Raw genomic sequence first — 12,011 nt, forward strand, 5'->3', positions numbered from 1 at the left:
CTTTTTTTTTTTTTTTTACCTTGCCAGTTGTGCTAAAAGTGGACTACATATCTCTATAACGTGAGAACACTGTAGTTCGTGTTAATTTTTTTATTCTTAGTTTCACCATATCACCATTCAAGATGTCTGGTATCAAACAGCACTTGTTTTATTGATGTAATAGTTTCAAATGGGTGGGTAGTGCAAAGAAAGTGAAAATGAACTTTGTGATCCCAGAAATCAGAACCTGGGAGTGAGCTTGGGGAGTGTGTGCTAAGCAGGACACATGTACAGGCAAACCTTTGTCCATGAGAACTCCTAACTGGAACCTTGTGTGCCAGGAGCCTAGTGGGGGCCCTCCTGTATTGGAGCGGGTCTCACTCAGCGTTCTGTTCTTTACATGAAGGAGCGATGTTGTGATTCTGAGCATAAGCCGCTCATCATCTCAGAATAAGCTTGTGTTTGGGCTGTGAACACGAGGAGGCCTGCAGAGCAAGACTTAGAAGGAAGCAGGCCGTCTCATGAATGTAGTAAGGAATCAGCAATGTCATCATTCTGACCTAACCGGCTGAGACGAGGGATGGATTTCTCTATTTCCCTGAATGGTGATTTTAGGGAAGTGTATCTGAGTGACAAGCTGGTCTTCTGGACACCCCGTTCTCTTTTTATTAGCCACTGCCCTTGCGGAGTGACCTGGCCCGGGCCGAGGAGCTCCTACGCTGCCCACACCACCTTGTTTCTCAAGGAGGTCTTCAGTTTTGGTAAATGAGAAAGCACTTGGTTTCCATTTCCTTTCTGAGAACTGCTGGTTAGTAGGGAAGGAAGTAGGTATTTGGCCCAAGTCCTATCCTGTGGGGGAAGGGGGGCTGGGCTGCTCCTCTGAGCACCAGCTTCTGCTTTTGTGGGGCTTGGTGTCTGATGTTTATCTCTTCTTCGTAAATGTCAATAAAACTGGTCTGAGCAACCCCACCCAGTCCCCTCTCTGGGAACAAATGGCTGAGGGTGCAAGGAATGGCTGGCTTTCTTTGTCCAAACTTGGCCACAACTCTGCTCAACATTTTTTTTTAAATATGTTTTTACTGATTTCAGAGAGGAAGGGGGAGGGAGAGAGAGACAGAAACATCAATGATGAGAGAGATTCATTAATTGGCTGTCTCCTGCACGCCACACACTGGGGATCGAGCCCACAACCCGGGCATGTGCCCTGACTGGGAATTGAACCATGACCTCCTGGTTCATAGGTAGATGCTCAACCACTGAGCCATGCTGGCTGGGCCTGCTCAGTATTCTTAATTGGTTCTCTGCCCACTGTTCATTTTTTAAAGATCTTGTCAAACCTTTCTTAAAAAAAAAAAAAAAGCTTTGCCAGTGGATGAAGAATATAACTTTGAGGAAAACCCAAGTACAGCATCAAGTCCTGTCAGGTGGTCATGGTAGAATTAGGGCTTCTGATTCGGACTGGGGGTCTGTGGGAGCCTGAGGTTGGGTATGGCTCATTAACGGACATGCTTCGTGACTTATTTGATGTTGAAATCACGCTTCTACTATTATTTTACACCACTTTCCAGCATGACAACAAATTCCTGAGCTGACAGGTCATGGAAAGGCATGCAGGAAACTTACATGCATATGACTATTACTAAGTGAAGGAAGTCATCCTGGAAAAGTCAACACTATGAAGACAATGAAAAGATCAGAGGTTGCCAGGGGCCAGGGGAGAGGAAGGGAGGACGAGGAGGCACACACCTTCTTAGGGCAGTGAAACGACTCTGTAGACTCGAATGGTGGGCCTGTCATTCATCACACATTTGTACCAGCTCATAAACGCCACAACCCGAAGCATGAACCCGAAGGTAACCCATGGCCTTGGGTGATAACAATGTGTTAATGCGGGCTCCTCCACTGGGCGCATGTGCCAGGCTGGTGGGGGATGCTGGTCATGAGGGAGGCTGTGTGCGGGTGGGGTAGAGCATGTGGGAGATCTCTGTCCCTGCCTCTAAATTTTGCCGTGACCCTAAAGCTGCTCTCCAAAATAGCCTATTTGGGGAAAAAAAAAAAGCATAGAGAAGAAAAGCAAATGGGTGCAATCAGAGAGAGGAAGGGCAATGGAAAAATAGGAAGTTTGCAAAGGAACTGAACACCTTCTCTATCCGCCTGATAGAGTGGAAAGTGCAAGTCCAGGCCAGGAGACCTGTGCTGAGGCCCTGCTGGCTCACCAGCTGCTGGGCGAGCCCCCCTGGCCTTGGGGCCTCCATTTAAAGGGTTAGGATGAGACAGTCCTGGTTCCAGGCTGGCAGCTAAGGGCCCATCCCTTCCCCGATTTCTCCTTCACCGACCAGCCATCCTGGCTAGAAGCTGCTCTTAAAGGACATCGTACTGCCTGGCTGCGGGACTGAGGCCGAAGTGGAGGACTGAGCTCAGAGGGTAAGAAAGCCCAAGAGCCTGAAGATTGACAGGGAGGGGGCCCTAGAGATTGATTGACAGGAGGAGCCCTGGAGACTGATTGACAGGGAGGAGGCCCTGGAGATTGATTGACAGGGAGGAGGCCCTGGAGATTGATTGACAGGGAGCGCTGGGCGCAGGCAGAGGGAAGACGAGGCAATGCCAGACGGACGCGGCGCCGGCGGCGGAAGCGGCGGAAGCAGCGCTGAGAGCCAATTGGCAGGCGGAGGGGGCGGGGCGCTGGGCGTGTCAATGGGTCGTGACGTCACAAAGGGGCGGGGCGCGCGGGGTCTCTCGGCGGCGCGCGGGCGCAGTGAGCAGTCGCTGTGTGGGACGCGGGGCAGCAGCAGCGCGGTCTCCGCTCCCGGTGCGCGGTGACAGCCGGTCCTCCCGGCGCCCGTGTATGTGAGCGGGACTCGGGGCAGAGGCGTCCCCGCGCTCTTTTTTCTGCCTTTTCTCCCCGAGGAGGGAGCCCGCACTCGCCTGCCTGCCGCCCCTTCGGGAGCGGGCTGGTGTGCGGAGTGGTTCGTTTTTTGGGGTTTTTTTTGCGTTTTTTTTTGTTTTTTTTTTTAGGGCTCACTGCCATCCGGGCTGGTCTCCTGGGTCCCTGACTAGTCGCTTTCTGCCCCTCGTGCCGCCCCCGCCCCAGGTCGCCCCTGGCTCTGCCCCGGCCCCGGGGGTGGGAAAGCTGGTCCCGCTCCCCCGACCCGCGCCGCCGCAGCCGCCCCGCACCCGCCTCAATATGAACGGGGTCAGCGACCCGCCTCTTTTTATAAGAGATATTAAGCCCGGATTGAAAAACTTAAATGTCGTCTTTATTGTCCTGGAGATCGGTAAGTGAGGCCGCAGCCGCCCGCAGCCCCTGTGCGGCGCGCGCGGGGCCGGAGGGACGGGCGCCGCGGCCGCCGCGGGCGGAGGGCTCCCCTTCCCCTCCCCCTCCCCACCCACGTGGTACCGCCTCCCCTCCCCCCGGGGCTGGGATCTGGAGGCCAAGCCTCGCTCCACCTTCAGGCGCGGGGCGCTCCCGGAGGGGCGCGGGGAGCCCTTGGAGAGCCTCGTGGTCTGATCGCCGCCCCCTTTGGCTTTTCAATCCCTTAGGACGCGTGACCAAGACCAAAGACGGCCACGAAGTGAGGTCCTGCAAGGTGGCCGACAAGACGGGCAGCATCACCATCTCCGTGTGGGACGAGATCGGAGGGCTCATCCAGCCGGGGGACATCATTCGGTTGACGCGGGGGTAGGTGTGCGGGAGGGGGGCGGGGGCCGGGCTTCCCGGGGTGCAGCCTGTGGACCCCCATGTCCCAGAGCTCCTGTCTGTGCTGCGGGCCCTTGGATGCTCATCCTGGAGGGCGGGCGGCGTGAGGACGGCCCGGCCCTCCATCGGGTCAGGTCCGGCCAGGACTCCGGGCTCCCGCCCCTGCCCTCCGACCTCCGGGCGCAGGTTGGATCGATTCTTCAGAACTGCTCTGGGCCCACTGATTGGAAAACAGACGGAGAAGATTCACAGGCCCATAGTTTACCTTTCTCATACATTATTTATTTAATCTAGTTGTCAGTCTTTCTTCCTCCCTCCCTTTTTAATGACTTAGGAAATCCTGCCAGCTTTTCTGTGCCTCGTTTATGGAGAGGGAACGTGGACCATATCTGGAAGGCACCTTCTGGGACACGAGTGCTCGTGGCCCGCGCCGTGCGGTACCCAACCCAGAATGATGCGCAGGGAACGCTTGGCCGAGAGACCTCCGGGTCTTCGTCCAGGAAAGTCAGAAGATTGGCTTTTAAAAATACTTGAGCGCGGTCTTTTTGTTTGAGAGTTACACTGCCTTTAACATTTTGCCAAATCTTTACAGGAAGATAAAAGGCCAGAAGAGGGTCTTTAAAAAAAAAAAAAAGACTTTGGAAGTCCGGTCAATAGAGTTGTAACGTGTTGGCCATAACTATAGGAAAAGTGGGTGGGAGTTGGTGCTGGAAGAGGACCCCAGAGCAGAGTTGGATGGTAACTGAAGGGGGGGAGGCCTTGGGTAATCTCTCCCAGGCCTCAGCCGCAGGAAGTGAGGCAGTCTCACCAGAGGAGGAAGTGGGAGTCAGGATTTAGCCATTTGATTCTCACCCTGACTCATGGTGACATTGTCTGTTAAACATCCACATGAGCATGCCTGCCTGGGAGGGCGTGGCCAGGGTTCCCATAATTAAAGTTGTTTTGGCTGCCAGCGCATCTTATCTAGTGACTTACAGCATTTTGTGCACTGTAAACAGCACCTCCTTCCCAGTATTTCATACTTCTTTTGTGGTCAGAGAAAGTTCACAGATGTGCCCACCCAAAAAACTGGAAAAACTAGATTCAGTCGCTGTCGAGTACCTATAGGACTTTAAGGAATATGGTTACCAAGGGGTACAAGTTAAAAGGAAATTCAAAACTAAGGAAACGGTTACTACTGTTTCCTAACTTCAGTGTGACCTTGAAGTTAGTGTACGTCCTCAATGTGCTCTATAAAATGGGGATCATTGTACCTTCCTTCTTAACATAATGCAGCCGGCAGAGTCGGGCCCCTGGTGAGGCCCTTACATTCTGGTTGAATCTAAGAAAAGTGGCCTTTGAAGAAAGGTATCCATTTAAATAGAGGTAATTTGAATATTGATATGTTTATCAGAAAACCCTGCAAATGTCCCTCTCATTCCTGAAACAAGTGAAATGTGTTCATTGCAGTAACTTCAGGTTTTTCTCAAAATACGCATTCATTTTTTACTTAGTAAGGTGAAATAGTGCACTGCCTTCTAAGTCACTTCTTATCTAACATCACATGGGTGAATGGTACCCTTAATAAGTGACCCGTTCCTATAAATGAAGATAAATATATGTGGAACTAGCAAGTTTTTATCACCTATGTTAAAAGATGAACTATCACTATACATAAACAATGTTTAATCGCAACTTCTCATTCGAAGTCATGAAGTTACTGGAGTAGTTGTACAAAGAGCCTCTGGAAACCAGACCTTAGGCTGGTTTTTATAATGTTGATTAACTTACAGTTTTTTTCTCAGATATATGTGTAGGGTTATTTTATCTAATGATTTTGCCTGCATTCAAAATTGTTAAGAGTAATTGTTTACCCAAGTTGGTACTAAAAAGTGCAAATTTGAAAAGGTAGATGTGTGAAAGATTTGTGATCTTAGTTTTTTTAGCCCCTGGATTAAATTTTACCAACTTTTTTTGTAGCTTGGGAACCCTATGTGGTTTGTGGAGGTAAAGGAAAAGCAATTAGATCAGTTTCTGAGCAGACCAAGTAAATGAGTATAAGAGAAAACACTAGGGTGTTGATTTCCTATTTTTCCTGTGATTAAAAATAATTTCTGCTTGGATCTCTGCAATTATAAGTTCTTTTGTTAACTGACCCAAGATGTGATCTTTGGAGTGTAACCGTGCTTGCTTTGCAAAAAGACCTGTTTCCCAGAGTTACAGTTTAGATGATTATGTGAGAATCTGGCAGTAGAATTTTCTTTGTATTTTTCCTTAGTAAGTAACAAGTTAAAGTTAGGCTCATGAATTGTATTGGATTTGCTATGGTAGACATATCCACACCCAATACAGAAAGTATAGTATAAAGACTTCCTTGATGACGTATTTCTACAGAACTGATGTTGCTTTTCTCTCCAGGTATGCATCCATGTGGAAGGGGTGCCTGACGCTTTATACTGGAAGGGGCGGGGAACTCCAGAAAATCGGGGAGTAAGTACCTTTTGTGTAATTGAAAACAATTACAGATTTCTACTGACATGAGTGGTAGGTATAAACGGCAGCCTTTTCCTTGGCTTGTTCACGACTGGCCTCCCGCGTGTCTCCAGCAGCCTGCCTGCGGGAGTGACGTGCCGTGGACGGATCAGTGGGACAGCTGTCCGTGTACGGTTTGGGGAATGAGCTTTCTCCAGCGTCATTAGTGCCATTGGAAGTAGCTTCTGTCGTCTAGTGAATTGCCAGATAAGAAACTAGGTGTAAGTTGTGGCCCTGAGTTGAAATGCCCTTTTTCTCTGCGTGTGGGTGAATGTGTCCTCCTGGTACCAGGACCGGTAGCAACGCCCACTGAAGTGCTGTGTTTATCCGCAGGCTACGCACCTGCCGCACAGGCACTGCGGGCTTCCAGGCACTACTTGCTGCTTGGTAATCTCCACCCTGACTCGGAGGAGCCATCCTCTCTAGGGGTGTAAAGGTAACGCAGCCCCCATGCTCGTCAGACATGTGGGGGGTACTCATAAGCTTGGGTGCAGGCACCACATCCAATCACGAGTCCATTCCGCTAGGTTAATGCTTGGACATCTGCTTCATGCCCATTAAAGTAGAGGATATTTGAAGAGAAGCAACAGTGGCACCCAGCAAACAGATACAAATACAGAAAGGAAATTTCTCTTCCTTACTGCAGGGTTAAGATGCTTTGCGTGGAAAAATAATCTTGCCAGCTTTTTTCTTTTTTAATAAATATATTTTTACTGATTTCAGAGACAAAGGGAGAGGGGGAGAGAGAGAGAAACATCAAAGATGAGAGAGAATCATTGACTGGCTGCCTCCTGCACGCTGCCTGTTGGGGATTGAGCCCCCAACCCAGGCATGTGTCGACTCCTGGTTCAGGGGTCGACGCTCAACCACTGTGCCATACCAGCCAGGCAATTGACAGCTTTTAAAGATCAAACTGGCAACACTCTTTGGAGGAAAATTAGGATTCATTTACGGTTTATGTTTGCATTTAGAGTATTATTGGAGCAACGAAAGGGTTTCACATCAACATGACTGACTGCAAGATTAGGGTCCTGTCCTGACCTTTATGTATAGAGAAGAGCCTATCGTAATGGAGGTCAGCTGAGGGAAGAACCGCTGGAGGACACTCCGTTCCTAGTGACTTAACTTTGTTAGGGTCAGCCTAGCATTTCCAGAAACCAGTTCTCAGTTTTCATTTGTGGGGTGAGGGGCTTGTGCATAATGTTAATATAGCCCACGGTTACCTTATAGGAGGCACTGGGATGAACTGTCATTGTGGGAGCCAGTTGTCTGTGCTGATGCCTCAGAACCCACTCCTAACCTTGAATGGTTATCTTTGCAGATTCACAGTGCGTGGTCCACAGGGGCCTGGATGGCAATGTGTGGATGGGTCAGGGCTAACCCATCCCCAGTCCTGGAGGACCCACTCTGGAACCCCGAGTCCCCTGGTTCCGCGGCCTCGGCCTGTGGGAGGACAGGACAGATGTGTTTCTGTGTCCTTGCTCTTTGACATGGTTGGTTTTTGTCATCCAGAAGACGACTTAAAATGCAGAGTAGAATGTTCCACACTGTAGGCAATCACATAGTTGATGCTTTGATGGAACATAAGCACTTAGGATGTTTCTGTTAGAATAGAGTTAGTTAGCATGTTGCTTTTTAGTTAGTTCGTTCGACAACTAAATTCTTCATTCCTGTCACACATATTAGATAAAGAAAGGTGGATTATTTCAGAAGTCGTGTAACTTCTCCTGTATTTTCTTCCAGGTTTTGTATGGTTTATTCAGAAGTGCCAAATTTCAGTGAACCCAATCCAGATTATCGAGGACAACCGAACAAAGGGGTAATTAAAGTCTGCTTTTATGACAAGGCTCATTCTGTCTGCCATCATTCCATGGCGGGATTGTCATACCCAGAGTCTAATGAAGACAATCTAAGAAGTCATTTAAAGTCCTTTTTAAAGTCATTTCTGTTCTGTTTGCTTTGTGAGAATGAATGTGTCTGCAGTGTCCGATATTTAAGTGTCTGCCATTCAGCACTTTGGGGAGTGGGGAGGACTATCAGGAAGTAAAATAAAATGAAAGGTTTGGGAAACACTCATGAATATTTTGACATTGAATGGACTTAAATAAATATATTAAAAATTTAAGAAAACCTTAAAAACTAAAAAAGGGAATGGACACAACATGTTATAATAATGTGCAGGTGTGTTTTTGATTTTTAGTCTTCATTTGGTTAAATTGAAATTTTCTTTCAGGCACATAGCGAGCAGAAGAATAATTCCATGAATGGTAATATGGGTACAGGTACATTTGGATCAGGGGGTAAGATTTTTTTTTTTTCATAATTGTCATCAGGTGTGAGAATTCTAGAATATATATTTTATGAAAGCTAGAGAGGAAAAATTTGTCACTAGGCATAAATTAGTTCTAAAAGGGAACTACTGGTAACCAGGGAATTCCCGAATAGCTGATATTCTAGAAAGCAGACACCCTTTAAACTAACTTATTGAGCTCATTCTGTATGGAAACATCTGGGCCAGTTCCTGGGAATAGTGGTGAATGTTGGCTAATAATATAGAAGTGCACGTTTCGGAGATGTGTCATTTCGGTAGCCTGGTGACTGACAGGGGCAGAATTCCTGGTTAATTTTATGCACTGAAAGCCTTTTATCTTCAGACTAATAACTCACCTTCCTTTTTCACATGCCGATCGCTGCCCCTTTAAAAGATTAGCCTTTATCCTTCAAATACCCTTAAACCATGTGGAAGGTTTTTTGGAAGTTTGGTCCTTAAATAACGGAGGAGAAGTCTTTTGTGACCAGAGTTCATTTCGGGTGGCTGTTACTCATTTGAGCTGGTCCCCGCCCTGTGGGAAACGTCTTTAAAAAGTTAGAATCACGTTCTCTTGAGTCGTTATTTGCCGTATTTGAGCCCAGTGCCAGGACTCACAGGCCACTGCCCCCTCTCGGTCTTCCCTTGTGGTACCGTAGGCAGTGCGTCACCTATACTCGTCCTACTCGACCCGCTTCTCATTCTGTTGCCCAAGTTGCTCTTCTTTTCCTCTTCCTGTCAATACAGCATCAAGTCAGGGTTGTTTCCAATAGTCACATGTTTGAACAAACCCAGAACTTAATGGGATTCCCCCAGGAGTTGAAAGGCATTTGTTTTCCCCAATAGGACTTGTAAGCATTAATAAGACCATGTGTGCGACTGCAAATAGGTGCACCTCTATAGATCAGTATCTGAAAATGTGATGGATTTTTATATTCTTTTTTAGGAAACGGGATTCAGCCCGGCCCAGAACCACGGGGATGCCAGTTTTCCTTTGCTGGTAGAAGCAGTGGCCGGGGGCCTGGGACTCCGCAGCCAGCTGGAGCAGCTGGCGGTCAGACGGGCACGGCCACTATAAGTAATGGCAGGGACCCTCGGAGAGCCTTGAAAAGATGACCGGTGCCAAACACCCACATGTAGTTTGTGAACTACGTGCCCTACTTGAACACTCACTGCACTTTTATTTATGGTTAACTGTGAAAACTTCTTTGTCCGTTTCCTTTTATGTTGTTGGTTTGTTAACAAGAGTTGCTTGCTTTTATAGCAAGACGGTTAAGCTGCTCTAGTCTCCTATGGAAGAATGGGAACACGTTGAAAAGTAGGGGTGTTGATTTCTGGAGCCAGAATGTCTCTGGGTAGCCTCAACAGCCTGCCCCCGTCCACGGGGGAGCTACCTAAGACATCAGCATTACAGCCTCTGTGAGTCTGTCTTCTGCGGACAGTTTGTAATATTTAAAATAAGGCTTCGTGGGAGCTGTTCTCTGTCTTAAAGTCAGATATTGCCAACTAAAGCGATAACGACCAAAAAAAAAAAAAAAAAAAGCCACCAAAAACTTAATCAATGCTAACAGTGATTTGTGAGTGTGACTTCTGGAATGACTGGCTTCTTCACCGAGTGACTGCTGTTAGGGTTTTCCAAGGACTGAATCATCCTGAACTCCTGTTTTATTACCAAAAAACCATATTTGTCAGAATTATAGACCAGAACCCAATCTGTAGTATAACAAGTGATTTTTAGAAGAAAGCTGCATTCACTTTATTTCAGTTACTCTTTCTTATCATCATTGTGCATTGCACTGAAGGAAAATTTGAAGCTGAGGCCTTGATTATTTATTTTTTTGAAACTATCACGTCAGATATTAAAGTATAATTTGAAGGCGGTATAAGCCTAATAAACACGGATCTGATGATAAAAATTATGGGAAGTAAACACAGGGAAGGCAATTCAAGTTGAACCCATGGAGAAAACAGCAATCTATGTTACAGGGCCCTAGGTTCTGCAGAAACTCAGCTAGCCTAGGTGCTGCCTTTATTTGAAGGGTGTGGTGTGTGTAGTGTGTGTTGTGTATTGTCAAAGTTCCTGAACACAGATTACAAAGCCTTATCAGCAAAAGCTAAGACATGGCTCTCTCACAAGAGAAGACAGCTTTATTCAGAAATGTTAAGAGTTTGCTTCTGTGTTGTAATCGCTCCCCAGGTCCCCTCTCTATTGCAGGGTGGATAACTGGTCAACCTTCCTTTGTGAGCATCCTACCCTTGATTATGTCTTGAATAAAAGCGTGCATTCATGGTAACAGACCTACTTCCTCTGCTCTTCCAGTGACCTGCAGCGGGAGCCCGTGCGTGTGCCGGCAATGGTAATGGGGGCTTCACCCTGAGGCTGCCTGGCTCTGCTTGGCTGCTGTGTCTGTGTCCCTACCTCACATCACAAGGAATTTAAGGCGACTTTGTTTTTAAAAAATTCCAGCGTGTGTGACTATAAAATCTGTGCCAGATTATGTATTTGCTCTAATTGAGTGTATGTAACAAATATTTCAGAAACATTGGAGCATGTATTAGGCAACTGTGAGGAGAGTTCGGGGTAGACGAAATCATGAACCAGCTCGAGACGTTTACCTGTATGGTGTGTTGCACGTGGGTAACGGGTTTATGTATGCACAGGGTGGGGCAAAGCAGGGGTACAGTTGTGAGTAGGCGAAACCGTTTATTCTTGTGTTGTTACTGTGTTATTTTCCATATGAACAGCTGTAAACCTATCTTTGGCCCACCCTGTACTATAGAAAGAAGTTTTTCCTTTATGTGTGATGATTCTAGTTAATTTGGCTTTATGACTAATATTTTCTTAAGATGTTCACAAAATTACAGAGATTATGTACAAATCAGTGTACAGGTTTTTCTTTTAAATCAAGTAGTGGGAGGAGCAATAACTTGTTTGTGGGGGAATATCGTGTTACAGGTCGTTTTGAAAAGTAAGAAAGACCTCAGCTGGTGCTTTTGTAATCGACACTTGTTGTAATAATAATCTAACTTTGTTCTGTGTTTTGTATCCTCTATTAACAAGTTTCTTTTCTCTCAAGGGAAGCCTCTAAAACACGGGCACAGTGAGTGTCAGTCCGTAAGGATCGCTCGCCTTGCCGCCTGCTGGGACGCGCTCAGCACGAAGAGGAAGAAGGTTCCCCGCCTTCCCCCTTCCTGGCGCTCGGCGTTCGACTCACTTTCAAACAAGTTTAAACACCTGAGAACAAGCACCACTTAGCACAGAAACACACGCTCCCGGGATGGTCCCATTTCATTGCCACAAAGCCGTTGTGAAGGGGGTGCAGTTGCCGCGCCCTGCTGGCCGCTGGGCTGGCCAGGTCTCAGGAGTTGCTGGGGCGCAGGAGGAGAAAGATGGAACCCCCCCGGCCAGGGGACCTGCACGGGGGCGCATGCACTTCACCAAGTGTCCCTCGGGGTACCCACTCAGGCTATGCCCCTGTAGCTTCAGGAATTCCATCTTGAGTGTGAGGACAGTTC

General features: G+C 47.5%; 1 protein-coding gene across 3 annotated transcripts; it reads left to right on the forward strand.

Moving 5' to 3' along the window:
- The first annotated feature begins 2,725 nt into the window (after positions 1–2,725).
- Positions 2,726–10,048, forward strand: NABP1 (nucleic acid binding protein 1). 3 transcript variants are annotated; one of them, XM_059702602.1, is made up of 6 exons: positions 2,726–2,822; positions 3,520–3,658; positions 6,074–6,145; positions 7,931–8,006; positions 8,421–8,487; positions 9,442–10,048. In XM_059702602.1, exons 3-6 carry the CDS (start codon positions 6,084–6,086, stop codon positions 9,609–9,611), a joined length of 375 nt encoding a protein of 124 aa, XP_059558585.1. In that variant the 5' UTR covers positions 2,726–2,822; positions 3,520–3,658; positions 6,074–6,083; the 3' UTR covers positions 9,612–10,048. The 3 variants fall into 3 exon arrangements, with proteins under 3 accessions (XP_059558585.1, XP_059558584.1, XP_059558583.1); XM_059702601.1 differs by having other exon boundaries at positions 2,732–2,945; XM_059702600.1 differs by lacking the exon at positions 2,726–2,822 and adding an exon at positions 2,991–3,254.
- Positions 10,049–12,011: the final 1,963 nt, after the last annotated feature.

This window comes from Myotis daubentonii, chromosome 7, assembly GCF_963259705.1.
Source record: "Myotis daubentonii chromosome 7, mMyoDau2.1, whole genome shotgun sequence".
Lineage (NCBI taxonomy): Eukaryota > Metazoa > Chordata > Mammalia > Chiroptera > Vespertilionidae > Myotis > Myotis daubentonii.

Coding starts and splice junctions, on each gene's coding strand:
- NABP1 (XM_059702600.1), top strand. CDS start 3,164: ATGAACGGGGTCAGCGACCCGCCTCTTTTTATAAGAGATATTAAGCCC. Junction 3,659..6,073: donor ATCATTCGGTTGACGCGGGG/GTAGGTGTGCGG, acceptor TTTTCTCTCCAG/GTATGCATCCATGTGGAAGG. Junction 8,007..8,420: donor GAGGACAACCGAACAAAGGG/GTAATTAAAGTC, acceptor ATTTTCTTTCAG/GCACATAGCGAGCAGAAGAA.